Source organism: Diachasma alloeum, unplaced genomic scaffold, assembly GCF_001412515.2.
Source record: "Diachasma alloeum isolate Michigan unplaced genomic scaffold, Dall2.0 Dall_scaffold_00352, whole genome shotgun sequence".
In the NCBI taxonomy this organism is placed as follows: domain Eukaryota; kingdom Metazoa; phylum Arthropoda; class Insecta; order Hymenoptera; family Braconidae; genus Diachasma; species Diachasma alloeum.
In genome coordinates this window covers 154351-175707 of record NW_021680491.1, presented here as the reverse complement: position 1 = coordinate 175707, position 21357 = coordinate 154351, and the positions used below count along the sequence as shown (strand labels likewise).

General features: G+C 44.1%; 1 protein-coding gene across 1 annotated transcript in view; it reads right to left on the bottom strand.

Moving 5' to 3' along the window:
* Window positions 1–385: 385 nt before the first annotated feature.
* The window catches only part of LOC107040989 (phosphoglucomutase), a 74615-nt gene continuing 53643 nt past the window's right edge, over window positions 386–21357 (bottom strand). The window contains exons 5-6 of the mRNA XM_015261330.1: window positions 8872–9248; window positions 386–1287 (exon numbers count right to left, since the gene is read on the bottom strand). Coding sequence (XP_015116816.1) covers window positions 1063–1287; window positions 8872–9248 — 602 coding nt within the window. The 3' untranslated portion in view covers window positions 386–1062. The remainder of the gene's footprint in view (window positions 1288–8871; window positions 9249–21357) is intronic.

Sequence of the window (21357 nt, the reverse complement as noted above, 5' to 3'; positions counted from 1 at the left end):
AAGATGCAGACTGCAATGTTTGCGAAACGTCGGCGCAATGCTGAAACTCAACGCGGCATCCATCCGGAAGCCAACCAAGTCATTATTTGACATTGTTGAATTATTATTGTTATTCTGAGGACAGAGGAAGCCTAGTGTAGGTGTAAAACAGTACATGTAGCACTAAAGAAAATAAATAAATAAGAAAATTCAACAGAAAGCTAGAGAGAAGTTTGTTATTCATGTCTTTGGCTGATTAAGACACTGTGGATAATAATCGGAATCGAGGAACAGGTATTTTCTAGTAAATGCGTGTGAATATGAAATTTGAATCAAATATACAATTATTTCGGGAACGAGTGATTTGAGGAGGGAATGTTGAAAAACTTTGTGTGAAACAGAATAATTAACTATTCAAAATGTCTTTATACCATTCCTCGACATTCATATGCATCGAAGAGTGCCGTCTTTATCCACTCCACCATATCTGCATGAAATATATTTTCAACTTTTTTTACACCGTTTGTTTAAATTTCATTTCAGCGCTAGTAGTGTACTATTTTTTTCTAATATTTGTACAATTTTCATTATTCAATATCATATGGTTATTCCTCACAAATATACCTGAAATTACAACCTTTAAATAATATGACTCTTCCATGAAGAACAATAAAGCAAATCTGCCATGATACTTTTCGACGAATTTGTAAAAATGTAAAAGTGCTCCATGATTGGACTCCCTATTATAGATTTGTGAAGATTCTCAATATGATGGACATTTCTAAAGTATACCGGGGGAGCAAATATGAGAAAGTATATTATTTCAACAGAATATTGGTAAAATATAATATTTTCCACAGTTTATCCATTATCGCTCAATTTTGGTGGAAAATTGTTTCAGCAGCAAATGGCGAGGAACTTTCTTTATTAGGTATTTGTTATGCAATGAACCAGCTTTCTCCCTATTGTGTCTGATTAAGTTTGGCTGATTGAGTTTTACCACTTGACTAGGGGAAATCCAAGAGTTGTTGGAGGAAGACTATATGGAAACCAAGCTAATGAGAGATTGAGTCGGGGAACGATTTATGTGATGACTGTAGGAGCATTGCGACCAGTAAATTCTTCAATTTTTCCCAGTAGTAGAGCAATATCAATAAGAGGCTTCAGTACTTCTTGTGTATCTTTATCAAAAGTTGTGGGATCAGACTCGTAACTTTCAACGTATAATCTAATAGTTGCACCCGAACTCCCAGTGCCAGATAGCCGATAAATCACACGTGATCCATCTTCAAAAAGAACTCGTAACCCCTGCGGAATGAAAGAACAATATCAACACAAGTAAAATGAAATTCTTCCTAAAGGTAACAACATACACTATTAGAAAAGTTTGGAAAATTACTAAACTTTTGCTGCATCAAATTACAAATTCAGCAGTAAAATTGGTATTTGCTACATTTTTGCAAGAATATTGCAGCAAATATTTGGAGTTCTACTGGAACATATATGTAAATTACTACATTGGGATTGTAAAGCTACTATTCTCGTGTGTGAATTCATTTGTATTAGATTTTTCCAACATAATTACTGGAAATATTCAACATTTCTAAATTTTTTACCATACACAAGTATACTGAAATTCCAATCATTTTTCCAAATTCACAATAATAATTCAGGGATTCATTCCGAATTGAGAATTGCACGTACGGAATGAAAAATGATTATACATTTTCGACATTTTTAGGACAGTGTCCTTCGATTTTATAATTACGACAGTATGTATTTGCTCTATAGGTGCGCTATAGTATCACATGTATTCCTACGGAAAATATAATTTAACAATGATATCATTTTTTTTCCGTGCGAAAAATGTTGCTGTTGGATTTCATGGAACGAAATAGTATCCAAAAATCAATCTCCACAGCTCAACATATTTCAGTGTCACTTTGGGTGCGTTTCGCAATCGAGGTAGTCGCAGTAACAAAACTTTGAAATCGGACGAAATTCGCGGGCCACTCGGTCCTGTACAACTCGGGGTGGCAACGGCTCGGTGGCAGCACCTGACGGGCCAACTCGCCGTTACCAACCGACCCCACGCAACGCCGTTTTTCTTCACACCTCTTCTTGACTTCCGTATTGATCGTGTCACCACGTGGGTATTTGCCCGCTCGATACCGTCTTTAATCGGTCTCCTCAATCAACTTCATCAGTTTATAGTTCAGCTCATTGTTCATTACAATTGTGTTCAGCTCATTTATTTTTGTTTAATCTCGTGTGTAAAATTGACAATAAATGACAATTAAAAGTGACTATATTGTGTTTTTTTGGAAACGTGCACGTGCAGTTCGTTCCGCTCACCCACTCCCGAAAATCCTTTTTTTTCTCCGTCATCAATACCTCATTCCACCAATTCCGAGGCTCTCATCGAACAGTTTGATCCTTCGAGCCGGATTGGTGGAATATTTTTCGGTTTTTCGTGTTTTGGTTAACAGTTTTCGGGAGTGCATCAACCTGCAGCAGTGGTGCTCACCTGGTGGCTCCAGCTCCATACTCGACTCATCTGACGCAGCGGTGCTCATCCAATTCAAGACCAGCTCAATCGCGGTTTTTTTAAATTTTGAGTCAGCAGAGGGTATTTGTGGATCTTCTTAACCGATTGCCACTCATCTGGTGCTCCGCTCAACTGGCCCAGCTTAGCTTAGCGCAATTGGCCAAGTAGCATATATGTATATTGCACAGTTTTTCCGAATATTTTCCTCACATCCCTTAAGTTTTTTGTTTCTCTTGGTGGCCTTGGGCTGCTCACCGAGTTTTTTTTTCACCAGCTCGCTGATTACGTACGCATTGCTTATTTCTTTTCCTTGGCTGCTCATCAATATTTGTCGCTGCGCTTTTGAACTGCATTCATCTTTGCGTTCGCTCTGCATTTTTTCCTTCTTTCGATAATTTTTATTCTGACAGCTCACTTCCTACTCACAATGACGTTTGAGGCTACCATGGGGCTCAATACCTCCAGGGTTGCGTTTTTGGACCGCCTCCACCAGGACCTGCTCGCCGATGACGTCAATCGGCTCTCGATATCTAACTTGCAATACAAATTGGAGATCCTGGAGAGCTATTGGGAGAAATGTGAGGGGACTCATGAAAAACTCGTCGCAAGCAGCGCGAAGGTGGATAATATCCTTGAAATGCCATATTTCAAGGATAAATTATTCGATACAACGATCGTGCATTATCATGACGATGGGGTCTCCTCGCTCAGCTCATTAATCACAAAGGGGTTTCGTCCACCCCTCGACAATCGGCGGCCCCAGGCTCTACTCAACCAACTTATTTCAAGAGATATCTTTCTGAGATGACGCTGCCAAAATTCTCCGGGAACGATTCAGATTGGCGTTCGTTCCGGGATCTGTTTTCATCCTTGGTCGACTCAAACCCGGATCTCTTCAATGTGGACAAGAAGCACTACCTACGTACCAGTCTCTCCGACGAAACGGCTCATATCATCGCGAATCTGCCGATCTCGGATGATTCCTTCTCTACCGTCTGAGAACTTCTTTTGGCTCGATACGAGAACAAAAGACTGCTCATCCCGGCGCATTTGGATTGTGTGCTAAATCCCCCGGTGATAGCTTGAAATGCTCGGATCACCTGTAGCTCATTGGGATCAGGTGATCGTTCACACTCTCACGGATCGACTCAGCCCTAAGCTCCGTGAATCTTGGGCAAGCAAGATCGAGTCATCTAACGAATACCCCAGCTGCACGGACTTCAAGGTGTTCCTCACTGGGAGAGCACGAGCCATGGAGAGCATCGAGCCAGGTTCACTCACACGGGTTTCTACCTGCACCGTGAAGTCTCAGCAGTCCAGCTCCAGTAAGAGCTCACAGGCTCCAACTCGGTCAACAGGATCAGCTCGCGTTCACGGTATCACTGCTCAAGCCAATCTCACCTCAAGCAAGATCACCTACCCGTGCTCCATGTGCGATGGTGACCATTACATATCGTCCTGCTCATCTTTCAAGAATCTCCCGCTGTCGGATCGTAGGGAGATAGTCGAAAGCCGATCCTTCTGCTACAATTGTCTCGGGCGTCATTCGGTTAAGGATTGCCGCTTACGTCTGAAGTACCAAATTTGCAGCGGCAACCATCACTCACTGCTGCACTCTCAGACCTCAGATCAGCCACAACGTCCAGCTCCACCTGATCGCCAGTCACGTACTAGCGCGCCCAGCTCAAACCCAAACTCCCAAACCCTTCACTCCGAATCTCAGGAATCGGAGACACGGCATCTGGACCAGCATTAGGCAAAGTTCAGCTCACCTAACAGTCTACTTACTCTCACTTTCAACTTAGAGTCATTTCCTATGCTCTTCGACGGCTCACAACTTCATTACCCACATTCTCATCGGCTCAGCTCACATGGGATCACCTTCAAGGACTTCAACTCGCTGATCCTGATTGCGTCAAACCAGCACCAATTGACATTCTTCTTGGGGCTGATGTATATGGACAACTCATTCAGCCTGAAATCGTCACCGGAAATCGTCAGCTCGGGCTTCGTCAAGGAATACGAGGATCTCGTCCATATGCGCCAGGCTCCTGGACAGCTCACATCATCAGCTCATCCACATCAGCTCACTGGGGGGTGTACGGCCCCCGAGATGACCTTAGCACATGAAGCTACGGCTTCAGGAGGGTTGAGGGTCTCGGACGGTCTGCATTCTTCTCGAGCTCACGCTCCTCCGGAGTATTACTTCCCTCATTACGGAGTTCTCAAGGCAAGCAGCGAGACGACGAAGCTCAGGGTCGTCTTCAATGGCTCAAACAAGACCAGCTCAGGACGATCGCTCAACGAACTCATGCACGCAGGTCCAAAACTTTAGAGGGATATCGCGGATGTACTCCTCTTCTCTCGGCGTCATAAGCTCATCTGCATGACGGACATCACCAAGATGTTCCGGCAAATTAGGGTGCATCCGGATGATTGGCCGCTCCAACAAATTCTTTGGACCGACTCAAATGGAAATATCACCCCATATCAACTCACTACCGTCACGTATGGTACAAGGTTAGCTCCATTTCTCTCTATGCGTATCCTGCTCCAGCTCGTCGAGGATGAAGGATCCAAATACCCCCTCGCAGTAGAACCGCTCATCAAAGGACGATATGTGGATGATATATGCGGAGGTGCTGATGCGGACGAGGAACTCCTTCTAACAGCTCATCAGGTAACTCAACTGTGTTTGTCAGGCGGCTTCCCATTAGCCAAATAGCATTCTAACAGTTAAGCTCTACTCAACTCTCTGAGACCTGACAGCACCTCTCAAGAACAACGATCCATCGAGGACAAGGAATCACTCATCAAGATCTTGGGGGTCTCATGGAATCCAGGCACGGAAAGCTTCATGTTCGCAATCTCTCTGCCGGAAACCGAATCAATCACGAAGAGAGTCTTCTCATCGGAAATAGCTCGACTCTTCGACACACTCGGATTCCTACCACCAGTGGTGATTAACGCCAAGATCTTGCTACAATCTCTTCGGCTAGAAAAACGGGAATGGGACGAATCAGTTTCTTTGACAAGTGCTAAACAATGAGGGCAATTCAGGAACGAACTCACACAGTTATCGAAGATCACTATACCTCGGTGGCTTGGATTGCTCACGGACTCCGTCATGGAAATGCACAGATTCTCCGATGCATCCCAAGTGGCGATGTCAGCCGTAGTTTATCTCAAGGTGTATCACCACGATGAACCACAAATCACACTGGTCTGCTCCAAAACCAAGTTCGCACCGCTCAAACGGCTGACAATCCCACGCTTAGAACTCACTGCAGCGCTGCTTCTTGCCAAATTGGTCAAGTATGTTTAGGATCAACTCAACCTCACGAATGTTTCCACCTATCTCTGGACGGACTCATCGGTAACGCTCACTTGGATCAGCTCACACTCATCAAGGTGGAAGGAATTCGTGAAGAATTGGGTATCACTCACCACGCTCATTGGCGATTGGTACCAGGCACGGAGAATCCTGCAGACTGCGCTTCTCGAGGTCTATCATCATCGAAACTGGCAGCTCACAAACTCTGGTGGACAGGGCCACCATGGCTCCATCACGACAGCTCATCATGACCTACTCACGTGTTGGAAAAGGACCTCAACGTAGACCTCGAGGAAAAACCAGGAGTTCTACTACATGTGCACGCTCAACCACTCGGACTCTGGGATCTCATCGACAGATTTTCATCTTTCAACATTCTGCTTAGAGTCACCGCAATCTGCCGAAGATTCATCGCTCGGCTCAGGAGAGTTCCGAACTCTTCTCTCCATTGTCCACCCACTCTTAGTGATCTTCAAGAGGCTCGCATCATCTGGATCAAGCTCACTCAGACCGCTCATCTCAAGAACGAACTCCGGACCATCTCAGGAGGTGAGAGATTCACCAAATCTCACCCTCTCACCAAGCTCACACACTTCATTGATCACCAAGGGGTCTTAAGAGTTAGAGGTCGGCTGAAGTTCGCTCACATCAACCCAGAGCAGAAATCAGGCAATCCTTCCGAAGGAATCTCAACTGGCCGAATTGCTCATCGGATAAGCTCATCTCCAAACGCTCCACGGAGGCACTCAACTCACGCTCACCCAGCTCAGGAGGAGCTACTGGATACTCGGAGGCCGGGCACCAGTGCGTTCCTTCATTCTCAGGTGCGTAACATGCGCTCGCCAATGTGGAGCGCGTGCTCAACAGCTCATAGGCCAGTTGCCACCAGCCAGACTCACCCTCGCTCGAGCCTTTCTCAACACTGGAATCGACTATGCCGGCCCAGTGTCTCTCAGGTCATGGAAAGGGCGGGATCACAAATCGTACAAGGGCTGGTTGGCAGTCTTTGTCTGCATGGCCACCTCAGCGGTCCATCTCGAGGTCATGTCAGACTACTCAGCGGAAGGATTCATCGCAGCATATCGTCTGTTCACGAGTCGTCGTGGAATTTGCAAATCCTTGTTCAGTGACTGCGGGACCAACTTCCTCGGCGCGGACAAGGAACTCAAACGGCTCTTCTCTTCAGAATCATCGGAATCGAGACAGCTCACCCACCTCCTTATCAACGATGGAACTCAATGGTCGTTTAACCCTCCAGGTGCACCTTATTTCGGAGGAAAATGGGAAGCGGCGGTAAAGTCGGTGAAGTTCCATCTCCACCGGACCATCGGCGAGGATCTGCTCACATTCGAGGAACTCACCACCTTACTGGCCTAGCTCGAAGCTGTACTCAACTCGCGACCATTGGAACCGCTCACTGATGATCCTCAAAATTGCTCAGCCATGACACCAGGAAATTTTCTCATAGGTCAGGCTCCCACGACTCTTCCAGAACCATCACTGGAACAGATCAACGTCTCACGACTCTCCAGGAGGCAGCTCATTGAACAAAAACTTCAAGGGTTCTGGAAGAGTGGTCCACGGGCTATCTATAACGGCTCCAATCAATATCCAAGTGGCACCACCCGACTCATCAAATCAAGATCGGCTCACTGGTTCTACTCACGGACGAGAGATTTCAACCAAGCAAGCCTTTGGACCAACCAAGTGGCCTCTTGCACGCGGCACAGCACTACCTCAGCACTCACCTCTGGATCTCAACAACCGTGAAGGATTTACGCCCCGGACCAACAGATGGGATTCGGAATTTTACAATACTCCTGTATGCGAATATTCATCTTTTGTTAGAGGAAATTCTTATACGATATCTGAAAAAAGGATGTGTGGATAAAACTTCCAACATTTTTGTTAGAATTTCGGGTGAAATTTTTTTAACAGTGTACAAGCGGCACATCACAAATATTACTCCTTAGTAGGGTTTTTGGTGACTTATTCAATGTTCAGTAAATACTAGAACGGTGAGGCGGATTTATAATTCAATAATAATGCTGAGAAACGAGATGAGTGTAAAATTTATGAGTGACTGAATTTCTGATTACAAGGAAAAGATCTACATTTGTCGCGAGATGTATCATTAAAATCTGTAGTAATAGAACGTAATTTAGAATGTTTGGTCAGAATTATTTTGTGAATATCTCTGAAAGGTGTAGGTATGATGACAAAAGTAAAGACTCTTTATTGTGTTCAACAAAATCCTCTTTAAGAAGCTCTTTTGATAGATCTTCGTGCACCTCTCCTCTTGCTTAGCTGTTATAAATATGTTTCGAATGAAAAATCTCTATAGATTATTTCGTGAATAACCCTGAAATTGCTAAGTGTTTGAGGGAGAAACGCAATAAAATTTTTCGTATCACCAACCTTTATTTGGCAACTTTCGGGTGTTAATGACAGAGTTCATAACCCCGTCTCTTAAATTTTGAATACAATCTAAGCTCTCAAATAGACAAGTGACTTACATCATTGAAACTAAAAACGACAGAAAAATGTTTATAATTTGATGTGGATTCCAATCAGTGGATTTACAGCCTTTTCTTGAGTTGGATATGAATTTGGCATTATGATTCCGTTCAATTCAAGTGTGGTTATCACATTCAGTGTCAGGTCAACATTGAAAAAAAAAAATTCTAATCATTTGCTTTTTGTGCCTACAATTTGTGATTTTCCGCCACGGGCAGCGTAATTAGCAGTAAGCAGCTAGTGTATTACAATACTGTTTATGTGATAAATTTCTGAGGATTTTTTTTTTCAAATGATCATTTCTACAAAATGATCCACCAAACTCTGTTTGAATTCGGGCTGTACGGACAAACTAAGGAGTTCGTGTCTTTGGTTTTAAGAGGTGGGAGACAAGGATGGGGCATTGGGTAAAATGGGGGGGGGGGCTCTGTGAGGGACAATCGCCACACTTTTACTAAATATACAATTGAACTAGTAGAGAGATGGGAAGTACCTGCTTCGTGGCGATACTTCCATCTATGGGGTCCTTATACGAATAATTATCAGCTTCTCTAACCACGTAAACTTTATTACCGGAGCTCAATTTAGTGCCTTTGAAACTTGGATCTTGAATCTTCGCTTCGACTTCAGCCATCACATGACTTGCCTCCTCAATGTCACAATTCTCATAATCATATCGGATAAAAAAATTTCGACCGTAAGTATTCCAATGGTCTTTCAAAATCTCTTCGATCGATTTATCAAGTTTAGCAATGATGTTCAGCCACGCCAAAGCCGCCCAGATCCCATCTTTTTCTCGAATATGGTCGGAACCAGTGCCAAAACTCTCTTCTCCACAAAGGGACAACCGGCCAGCATCCATCAAATTTCCTGAAACCGGAATGGAATATCATTCATACAAAAATGTAAAATAACGGGAGGAGTAAATCTACACAATGTCAGATGGATACATAGGAGTGGCAGACAATTAATTGCACATATCCTCAAATTGTACACGGTTTGAAGCAATGATGGGTAAAAAAGTATTTACTGAATAATAAATAACTAAATATTCGAATATTTACTCTTTTCTCAGTACCTAAATACTAAATACTTTTTAGTATACAATAAAGAAGGAAATTTATATAGCGTTCCACATCTTTGTGATATCATAGGAAATAAGTGGATGGGATTTGGATGAGGTAGGAGGGGAACCGGGATTATTCTTAATATGCCCAAAATATAGTATTATTTTTTAGTATTTAGGTGGTGGTTTTTAGAATCGTCGTTTTAAGGTTCTAGGCATATGGACTCAATAAATTGTCATGTATTAAATGGGAGAGTATGAGAAAAATAGATTAACAATTGGCAATTTCTCATGATTGATAAAAAGAAGCGTTCGAATCTGTACAGAGCAAATGTTCAAAGTTTAGCAGACCGTTTCCTGATTCCAGAAACCATGGTTTCTAACCTCCATTTTTCTAGAATCTTGAAAATATTTCGTAAGTTCTAGGAAAGAATTGTGTAAAGTTAATCTGCATAATTGCGATTTATTTTAGACAATAATATTTTCTGTTTTAGAAAAAAAAAATTCTAAAATCTAGATTTTTTAAAATTATTATGAGGGGGGGGGTCCATTAATGGGGACAGGGTTTCATATTGAGGGGGGCTGAAATAGGACTTCTGTTGTAGAGTATCGGCGGGAAGGGGGGTTATAAGAGACAAAAATATACAAGGGTCTTCAATGAGGGTGATGAGGGTCAGGTGTATGGGTGAAAAATGAGGGTCGCAAGCGTCAGTAGTAATAATCCAAAATACAGGTCAAAACGCAAGATCATGAGGTATGGGCGTAAGGACCAGAATTAAGAAAATTAAGAGTGTTCAAAAATGCAGATCTGAAACAAAGATAAAAGATAAGCGTCACAAGGGTCAAATGTGACAGTGAGAAAGGAGCGTCAGGCGTGAGGGTGAAAAATAAAGTACACAAAAATAAAACTCACAAGGAGAAGCCGGCTGTTGTCGGACACCGACAGCATCCAGTCTTCATGTATTTGAGTATGTCACTAGTGGTATCCCTCAACAGAGATCTAGGAGCAGATGCCCAAAAACGAGGAAGAAATTTTGTGTGAACGATTTGGGCATAACATATGTATAAGTTCACAACATATAGTTTTCGAAGTAGCGCTTTAGCCGAGTGGCAGCGCGTCCGCCTGCAAACTCGGCGATGCGGGTTCAAATTTTTTTTCTGATATAGATTTTTTTCTATCAACTTCCCGACCCTAAGGGAGAAGTTATTGTAATTATCCCGAAAATCAAAAGGGGAATTTTCATGATTTATTGACATTTCATGACCTCTAGAATTATATTGACACGTTTTTGGAAACATGTTTGTATGTGTGTGTCTTTTTCTTCCTCCGGGGTCATGAGATGAAATGGACCTAACCGCACGATAGTGAACAGTAACATGGCGGTTACCATCGCACTGTGTAGGGTCCTCACCAACTAAAACCACTTGACCCCTGGAATTCGACCCTATTTTCCCTCGCGCCACCACCGTTAATTATTACTTCGCGAGGGAGGTCTCAGCTATTTGCTCTTCCTCGTTGTTTAAGCCTATTGAACGTCCCCCTGTCCTACTAAGATATTGTGTGAGGGTAGGAGGTTCGAACAGGTTTTGCATCTATTCTGCAGTTTTGCGCTAGCGCTCCTTATTTCTGAGCTCCTTCATGCATTGGGCCGCGAAGTTGCTCGTTGCGTTCCAGGCTGCCTGCGATGACAGCAAAACTTCTATTACGTTCCTAGGCAAGAACCGCCTTCCGAGTGCTGTCTCCCAGGTACTCCGGATCTCGCTGAAGCGTGGGCTTGTGAAAAACACGTGCTCCGCATCCTCATTTACTCCTATGCAAGTCAGGCACTCCGGGGAATCCTCATGTTTGAATTTATGAAGATAGGCCCGGAAGCACCCATGTCCCGACAGCATCTGTGTGAGACAGTAATTGACTTCCGCATGATCGCGATTCAGCCAGACATCCACCTTCGGGATTAGACGATGAATCCATCTCGCTTTGGTGGAGTTGTCCCACTTCAGCTGCCATCGTTTCAAGCTGTTTCGCCTCTTTTCTATCACCAGTTTTTCGGGACTCAGCACTTAAGATCTCTTCCGCTGGTACAGGGATCTTACTCCTCAAGTAGTACCTCCATCGGTAACATTCCTGCGATGACACACTGCGTCCTTCGATATGCGCTCACAACTCTGAGGGCATTCAGCCGATAGACTGGTGCGATCCTACGCCGCGCTTCCTGCAGCTCGAATACGTCAGCTCAAATGAAAATACCATATGTGAGCACCGACGTAACCACTGAAGACAGCGGTGCTCGTCTTCTTTGCTTGCGGCCTCCAATGTTGGGCATGAGACGTGATAAAATGGATCCAAATCCAGACGCCTTGGCACCCACGTGCTCCGCTTGCTGCTTGAAATTGAGTCGAGCATCGATCATCACCCCCAGGTATCGGATGAAGGGCTGAGAGGTAATTTCACAGGACCCGACTTGCACCGTCATTGTCTCGGTATTCTTTCTGCTGGTGATCAGCACGGTCTCTGTCTTGTGTTCCGCCAGTTTCAGGCCTACTGTGTCCATCCAGCGGCGGATCGTCTCGACGGTTGTGTCAAAATTGAGTTCGATCTCCTCCAGGTATTTGCCCACAATGACTACAGCCACGTCATCTGCAAATGCCACGAGTTTAGTATCCCGCGGTAATTCCAGCTTGAGCAGCCCATCATACATGATGTTCTACAATAGAGGACCCAATACGGAACCTTGCGGTACACCTCCGGTGACTCTGTACTCTACCCCCGTCAAGTTAGCGGCACAATGTTGGAAATCCGCCATTTTTTTTGCCCTTTTTTCTGGTGTAATCAAATAATTTGTGGTTTCAATGGTACAGACAATATACGCCGATGAATATTGCAGGTCAATGACCTGCGCGGAAATTAAATGAGATATCATTTTTTTAGTAGGATAGGTCCCGGGCTATTCAAAACTCAAAACAAAATTAGAAAATAATTGAATGAACTCATTGAAAAATTTGATTCGGAGAAAAATAGTGATCAGCATCACTAACGCGATGCAGTCGCGTTGTACTTTCATTGTTCTTCATGACCATTAAAGGCGGGCTATATGGAACTCGGAACAAAAAATTGAATAATCAATGTATGTCCATTTGGTTGACCGATATTTGCCGTGATCCTCTCTCCGGGATTAACGATCAATGCGAAGTGCTATTGGTGCCATGTTTATTTATTTGATCATAAAAAATGCCGGGCTATATGGAACTCCTTGAGAAAATTATTAAATGAGTCACTCGGGGTTATCACATGCCCTCAATATCAGAGATCATTGATCTACCCCGAAATTAGATGACGTATAATCTTTTGCCAATAGTTCAGGTGCCGGGCTATTAAGAACTCTAAACAAAATTAGAAAATAATTGAATGAACTCATTGAAAAATTTTATTTGGAGAAAAATAGTGATCAGCATCACTAACGCGATGCAGTCGCGTTGTACTTTCATTTTTCTTCATGACCATTTAAGGCGGGCTATGTGAAACTCGGAACAAAAAATTGAATAATCAACGCATATCCATCTGGTCAACGGACATTCGCCGTGATCCCCTCTCCAGAACTAACCATCAATGCGAAGTGCTATTGGTGCCATGTATATTGATTTCATCGTCAAAAATGCCGGGTTATATGGAACTCTTCGAGAAAATCAACAACTGAGTCACTCGAAGCAATCACATGCTCTCTATATCCGGGGTCATTGACCTACTCTAAAATTAAATGATACATAATTTTTTCTCCAGTAGCCCAGGAGATGGGATATTCAGAACTCTAAACAAAATTAAAAAATGATTGAAAAAATGAATGCACTCTTTAGAAAATTTGAATTGGGGAATCATAGTGACCAGCAGCACTATCGCGATAAAATCCCGTTGTACGTATATTTTTCCTCGTTACAATTCAAGGCGGGCTATATGGAACTCGAAACAAAAAATTGAATAATCAACGCATATCCACCTGGTTAACGGACTGTTATGCCCCACAAAGTGGAGCATAATTACTTCGTCATTCCGAAAAATGGGCGAACAAATGTAGCACATATTTCGGAATAAAAACATAGAATTAAGCAATTGTATACTTAGCCATAATGTACGTGCATTATAAAGCGCGTATATTCGCATTAATAAGTAAGCCAGTGGATCATACATCAGCATTTCCACTCGGCTCAATCGCATGGTGTTATCGTAACACCATGCAGACATGAGGCAATGGCCGAGACGTCATAGCCTCTCATTGTAATAAATACTCGAGAGACTGATGGCTCTGGGCCAGTAACTTAACCGATTCTTATCGCGGTTCACCTGATACCTTCCGTATCAAGATGAACACATTGAATTGTCTTTCTAAGAGTTGAGATTAAATAAAGAATATTATTTAGTATTTGTTCGCGAGTGCTATTTCTTCCGAATTACCGAACCCAACCGCTCGGGACTCTAACATTTTGGTGGCAGCGTTATCTATTTTTGGAAGAGGATGGAGGCCTGATCAATCACTGTCTTATCGCACGAAGAAGAGATAATATTCAACAATCTTTCCACCCGAGGGAGGACTGGCCATTTTAAAGTTCTTCGAGGAATTTCATCGAGGGGGCGAGAAGATTACCTTATTAGTAAACCAGCTGAAGATAAGTCTATCCTATAGTACTTTCGTTGTTTTGGAAATCAGTTTTAGCTAAAACAGTTTTTGGTAAGTCGCGATGTCGATTGCAGGGAGAGCTAATGAGGGTCAGGAGGACTCTGAATTTAACTCTCATACTTTGTCAGCTCCTGATGCAAGGAGAGCCTTGTTTGAGCCCAGGAGGGAAGGAGATACCATTAATAATGTTAATCTACAACGGGAATTCGTTCAATCTGAACATTCCAGTATGCTTGTCGGGAATCATCAGATTATTACAGAAGCTCAGGTTCACGGGGGAGGTAATGACGGGCTGCCAGGGGAGGCTGCTGATAACAGACAGGCCACACAGAATGCGCCTGCTCCTGTCAACCCTTCGGTGAGTCAACGTCGTCCTGTGCATGTTATGCCATAGGTTGATCTGGATAATATTGAAAATTATCCAGAGAGCGAGGTGGAAGACCAAGCTGAATATTCCACGCCGTCTAATGTCCTTGCCGGCGGCAGAGGATTCAGGGCTAGTTCCACGCATCAGGGGGTCAATGGTCCTCAGCAGGGACCTTTGCAGGAGAATCTGGTCTTTGATCGCCTATTGGGGAGAATTCGAACTCTCGTGGAATCAAGACTGAGGCTCCAAAGAGAGATGGATATTAGAGAGCAAAGGATTGCCGAGAAGAAACTACGTCGGGTTGAAGCAGAGCAGCAGAGGAATGAGTACAGGGTACTCGTGGAAGATACTTATGAGGAGCAGTTGAATCATCGGAGCAGGAGTTCGCATTCGGATCTCTTGAATTTAAAGGGCGCACTTCATTTGATAAAAGTTTTCACCGAGGATGGTCCAGATAAATTGGATTGTTTCCTAGATTCCATTGCCAGCGCTAGGAGATTAATTCGTCCAGGGTTGGAGAGTCAACTTTTGGATGGAATTTTGGGAAGCAAATTGGAGGGTGCTGCACATAAACAATTGAAACATCGCACGGTAAAAACTTTCGAGCAGCTGAAAAGTGAATTGGAATCACTTTTTGGGAAGACTCGGAATGTCGTCAGTCTACAAGCTGATTTCAGCAAATTACAACAGCGCGAGAACGAGGACGTTGGAAAATTCGTCCAGCGCACGGAGGAGATCACGATGGATTACTTAAATGGTCTATTGGGTCTTCATATAGAGCTCTCGCAGAAGGAGAAGGAGGCAGCTATGAAAGTCCTAGAGACTATGGCAAAATTGGTGTTTGAACAAGTGTTGCGGGGTCAACTGCAGATTTTTGTGAGAGCGAATCATTATAAAACGCTCCATGACTCTTGCACTGGAGCTGTGGATCTGGAAAAGACTATTTCTGGAAATACAAAGAGCAAGAGTGGGGAAAATTTTGAGCAAAATCGGAGTTCCATTGGAGGCGGCAAAATATCCGTGGGTCGTCAGTCCGTCGGAGGCTGTTTCTCTTGCGGTCAAACGGGTCATCTTGCCAAAAATTGTGGAAACTCGCAAGGAGGGCTACGCAGATCATTGCCAGTTCCGACGAAACGTCGAAGCATCAACGCATTTGGCTCTGTTTGTCAGTATTGCAAATATGCGGGCCACGATTTTGCTGACTGTCATAAATTGAAGAGAAAACCGGGGCTACCGGAGACATCGAAAGTGAGTTTCGTGGCAATGAAGCAATTTAATTCAGGTTCATAAATTTACGCCCGGGGGAAAACAAAATAATGCACAAAATAATAATGGTGCCAGAGAAAAGAATAATGCGGAGGGGGATAATAAAACTCTACCTCTGCCGGTTGGCGCCTATCAAATTATGCTGGTGCATACCACTGAGGCAACCGGAGAAGGAGTCGCCAATAAGCGGCAAATGATAGCTCCAGTGAGGCCTTCGGAAATAAAGACGCAAATTCTATTGTCTGCAGATGAATTAAAACAACCTACGCTGTTTTTGGCAGATTCAGGGGCCAAGGCATCTTTAGTTAAAATCATTAAATTAATTGAAAAAGCGGAGATAACACCAGGGCAGCGGCTTTTGAGAGGAATTTCGAGTCAAGACGTTGCGCTGGGGGAGGTGATTCTTTATCTGAAAGTAGGTAAAGAAATTTTGGGACACAAATTCCAAGTTGTTCCGGAGAATCTTCCATGTGTTGGGGGAATTCTGGGAGAGGATTTTTTGGCGTCTCCAAGTTTGAAAGTTGAGACAATTCACGGAGAATCGCTAAAAATCAATGGTCATCGTTTTGATTTGTTCAATGACAAGGAGCCTACGAAGTTGAAAGCAAGAACGGAGACCTTGGTTCGAGTGCCAACATGCAGCAAAGGGACAGGGATTGTTCCTAAAATGAAGGTGAGGGAGGTCGTTTTCGTGGGGGAATGCTTGACGGAAGTCGTGGATGGTTTCGTAAACGTGTGTGTAATCAACACCAACGATACGGACGAATTCGTCGACTTACCAGTGGTCGTGTTGGAGGAGCTAGCCACTGGGATCGAAGTCATGACGCTGCGAAATTCGTGCAAAAACGAAAAGAAAGATCGTATAAAATTATTGCATTAAAATCTACGGATTGAGAATCTGAACCAGGAGGGACGAGACAGTTTGGTAGAAATTTTGGAGCAATTCAATGCTATTCTGCAGTTACCAGGAGATGCTCCAGGTGTAACTGATCGTCTGGAACATGAGATTCCATTGAAACCAGGGACTGTTCCAATTAACGTTCGACCTCATCGCTTGCCGCAGTCACAGGAGGGGAAGTCGATCATAAAATCAAGGAGATGCTACGGAACGGAGTGGTCCGATCAAGCAGAAGTCAATGGAATGCACCTTTATTGGTCGTTCCGAAAAAGATGGATGCTTCGGGAAAAATTAAATTCCAAGTTGTTGTTGATTTTAGACGACTGAATGACGTCACGATAGGTGATTCATTTCCATTGCCTAACATTGCCGACATTTTTGGATAGATTGAGCAATGCAAAATATTTTTCAACGTTGTACTTGGCATCAGGGTTTCATCAAATATCTGTAAAAGAGGAAGATAAATGCAAGACTGCATTTTCTACGCCGTACGGGCATTACGAGTTCATTCGTCTGCCTTTTGGGGTGAAAGGGGGCCCAACGACGTTCCAGCGTTTGATGAATTCTTTAGTGGCTGGAATTCAAGGACTACGATGTTTCTTGTGCCTGGATGACATCGTCATTTTTGGTCCAAGCCTAAAAGACCACAATAATAGGCTGGTGGAGGTCCTGAAACGACTGAAAGAGGCGAATCTACGACTTCAGCCGGAAAATTGCCATTTTCTTAGAAGAGAAGTTGTTAATCTCGGGCACGTTATTACTGCAGATGGGACTAAGGCTGACCCCAGCAAAATAGAGGCAGTAGAGAATTTCCCAGATCGACAAAATAGGAAAGAAGTAATGTCTTTCCTTGGTCTAGCCAGTTATTATCGGAAATTCATAAAGAGTTTTTCCGAAATTGCTAAACCGATGACTGAGCTACTAAAAAAAGATGTTCAGTGGACCTGGGGAGAGAGTGAAAAAACTGCGGTGGAGATTTTGAAAAAACTGTAACGACGGCACCAATCCTCCAGTATCCTGATTTTGAGAGGACTTTTCTTTTGATAAAGGATGCCTCAAAGATGGCCGTAGGCGCTGTTCTATCGCAGGGGGAAATTGGCAAGGATTTGCCGATTGCCTATGACAGTAGAACCCTAAAAACAGTCGAGCAAGGATGGAGTACTACAGAAAGGGAGTTATATGCTGTTGTTTGGGGAGTTAAGCATTTTAGGCCTTATCTATATAGTCGAAAATTCATCGTTGTCACGGATTTTCAATGTTAAGGACCTGGAATCGTAATTAATGCGTTGGCGTATAAAATTGGAGGAATGTGACTATGAGGTCGTTTACAAAGCCGGGAAATTAAATACTAACGCTGATGCGCTCAGTCGTATCAACGTTGTAACCCGAGCTCAGGCGAAATCAGAGTTGAGCGACGCAGTGGGGCACTCGATCAATGAAGCTGAGATTATCACACCAGCTGATGATGAAATAATGAGAATTCTGCAGGAATATCACGACACGCTGATTGCGGGACATCCCGGGGCAAAACGGATGTATGCAAAATTATGTCAGAGGTATCAATGGAAGGGAATGAAATCTGATGTAGAGAAGTTCGTGGCGTCTTGTGAGGAATGCCAGCTAAATAAGCTGGGAAAAGCAACATAAGTACCAATGGTCATTGGGGAGAGCCCAGAGGAGGCGTTCGAGCAGTGTGCTATGGACATTGTTGGTCAACTGCCGGTCACGGACGTTGGGAGTAAATATATTCTCACATTTCAAGACGCCTTATCCAAATTCAGCAGAGCAATTCCAATTCCGGACCAAGAGGCCAATACAATTGGTCGCGCATTTGCGCAAAAACGTATGTAAATTGCTGAAAATAAAAAAAATACAGATTACTGCGTATCATCCGCAAACGAACGGAATTGTCGAGAGATCTCATCGCACTCTTGCTGAATACTTAAGGAATTTCATTGTGGAGGATCAGACGGATTGGGACAGATGGCTTCCGAATGCGCTGTTCGCATACAACACGACTCCTCATTCAGCGACTAAAATGACGCCATTTGAGCTGATGTTTGGTAGACGTGCTGAGTTATCAACAGCCGTCAAACAGCCTCCATGTTTGACGTATTGCTATGACGATTTTACGCAAGAACTTCGTGAGAGATTGAGAGCAGCACACCAGGAAGCGAAGGAGAAACTCGACGCAGACAAAGAAAAATTGAAAATCCAGTACGACAAAAATGCTGAAGAAATTGAATTCTGTGTTGGAGACAAAGTACTGCTGAAAAATGAAGTTCTGCGACGACGACGATCTAAGAAATTATCGCAACCCTGGATTGGACCTTACGAAATAATCGAGAGGAATTCCGATGTGAATTACACCATCAGATATGGCAACAAAAAAAGGACTCAGAGGGTACATGTTAATAGACTGCGTCCATTTATAGTCGCATGACTATATGGACCCCAGCCTCGGAATGAATTGAAACAGACACAAATTTCATTGAAAAATAGAGGAATTTTTATTTCAATGAAAATGGGGAACTTACAAATTGTTTTTAAAATTTCAGTAAACTTTTTGCATAAGTTATTGACGCAAACTCTGGCCGTATGTGAAGTCGGGGTACCGCAGATGCCAGCCCCAGCCAAGATAAAAGAGTGTTGGACTGAAGATGTAATTGCGGCAATGGGGACAGGTGGTCTCCGATCGCTCCAACCATTGAGGTACGTGGCACGGCTGGGGGGCGGGGGTCTCGCCGAACAGAAGACGAAGATTGAAAATATCTTCGAGGTCATCAGCGATCACTTTGAGTTCCCACAAGGCGTTAAGATCCACTCGCCTTTGATTCCTCCATCGAGCAATGAGCTTGCGGTAGCCATGGTTGACGTATCCATGGCGATAGGGATAAGTGGAGGCCTGCAACAGGAAGAAAAGGGATGTTTTAGGCACACGGTGGAGGCAGAAAGTGCAGAGAAAATTCAGGGGAGAGGAATTCAAAATCTACTCACCAGGTATGAAAACATGGAGGCGTCAACTGCGTGGCACAGGTATGGGTGCCGATATCTGACGGGTCTGGCAGGTCTGACAGGGCTGACAGGTCTGACAAGGCCGACGGAACGAGAGGGGTTGGGCCGACCTCGCAGGATCCATTCTCGAGAGTTGGATCGTACTCTTGGGCGCTTCGCAGCCCGAGACACCGAAGGTCTGCCAGCCCTACGAGGGCAATCACGAGTAAGGTGGTCCTCTGATCCACAATCGAGGCACGATGGTTCACACTCACAAGCAAGATAGCCCAGCTGGTTACACTTAAAATACCTCCTTGAATCCATTTTCGGAGTTTTCCTGGTAACTTCCTTAATCGGAGCTGTGGAGAGAACTGTGAAAACTTTGGGGCGGACCACGTTTTTGTATTCGATGGTGCACCGTCAACAAAGATGACCGCCATCGAGCCAGCGACGGTATCTACGTCGCTCGATTTCGACGTGTCGACCGGGTTCAAGAACCTTCGGTTTTGCGAAACTCGCAAAATCGGCGATTTTGTTACTCATGCTAGGAAACATGGCGGCTCAAGTACGGGGGGAGTAGGTGCATGCAATCGAAAAGTTCGTTCACATGCCCGGAATTTATTTCGAGCCAATTGGGAAAATGTACCTTGGCACCCAGGTTTGGTCCATAGCTGCTAGTACAGATGTTTCACCATGGCTAGCGAGGACTGACCAACTTCAAAAGCATCTGAACCACACGAAAGAGCTTTGCGTCAAAGCAGGTCCATGGGGAACCAACTTTCGGCTCATTGTGGATCAATGGATCATCGATTTCGCGGAAACGAGAGACGTCATCACTGGACTATTGGGCTTAAACGACGCAAGCAAAAAGCGTCGGGGCCTTATAGACGGTTTGGGCACTATGACCAAATCGCTGTTCGGGACTATGGCCGCTGAGGACGCTCACGAGATATTCGAAAGGCTTGCACACCTAGAAAATGGAGTCAAAGGGACTTTGGATAGTTCCAGGAAGCAACTGGAGATTGGCAATTCAACACTCTTCCAGTTGGAACACACGGAGGAAATAATCAAGGAAAATGAGGACATTCTGCTGAATGTCAATGCAGCTCATAAAAGAAGAGTATTCGCAGCTAGCTCACAAACAAAATATAGATAAGCATCTGTTAGTCCTAGAAGCCATCTATAGAGGAGTAAGAGAGGACGCCGTGAAAATAAAAAAACTCTTGACTGAATCTAGAGGTTTGATATTGGACACCGGAGTTTTTACAGAGACTAGCCTAGTCGCTCTTCTCCGCACAGCGAAACTACCAAAGGGATTAAGTTTTCCCTGCGAGATAGTAATAGGTAGAATGCATAGATTACAAGAGGTTTCAACCACGAGTATTTTTGCATTCGGTATGAGAATTCTCACTTTGACGGAAGTACCGCTGGTTGACTTCCAAGCGTTTGACGTTATGCTGAGGCATGGAATTCCAGTGCGGTCGTCGAACGAGTATCACTCATACGTGGAGACAACGAGTGAGCTTCTGATAATGCACGGCCCGACGCAACTGTATGTGCCAATGACCACGGAACAGTTGGGAAACTGCAAGGAAATTCAAGGGCAATATTTATGTACCGAGTCATTACCAGTACAAATGACGCGAGACTCGAGCCCTTGCGAAGTTCAAATGTATTTGAACCCAGGAAAAATGCCGGATCTGCCGAGGCCAAGGGTA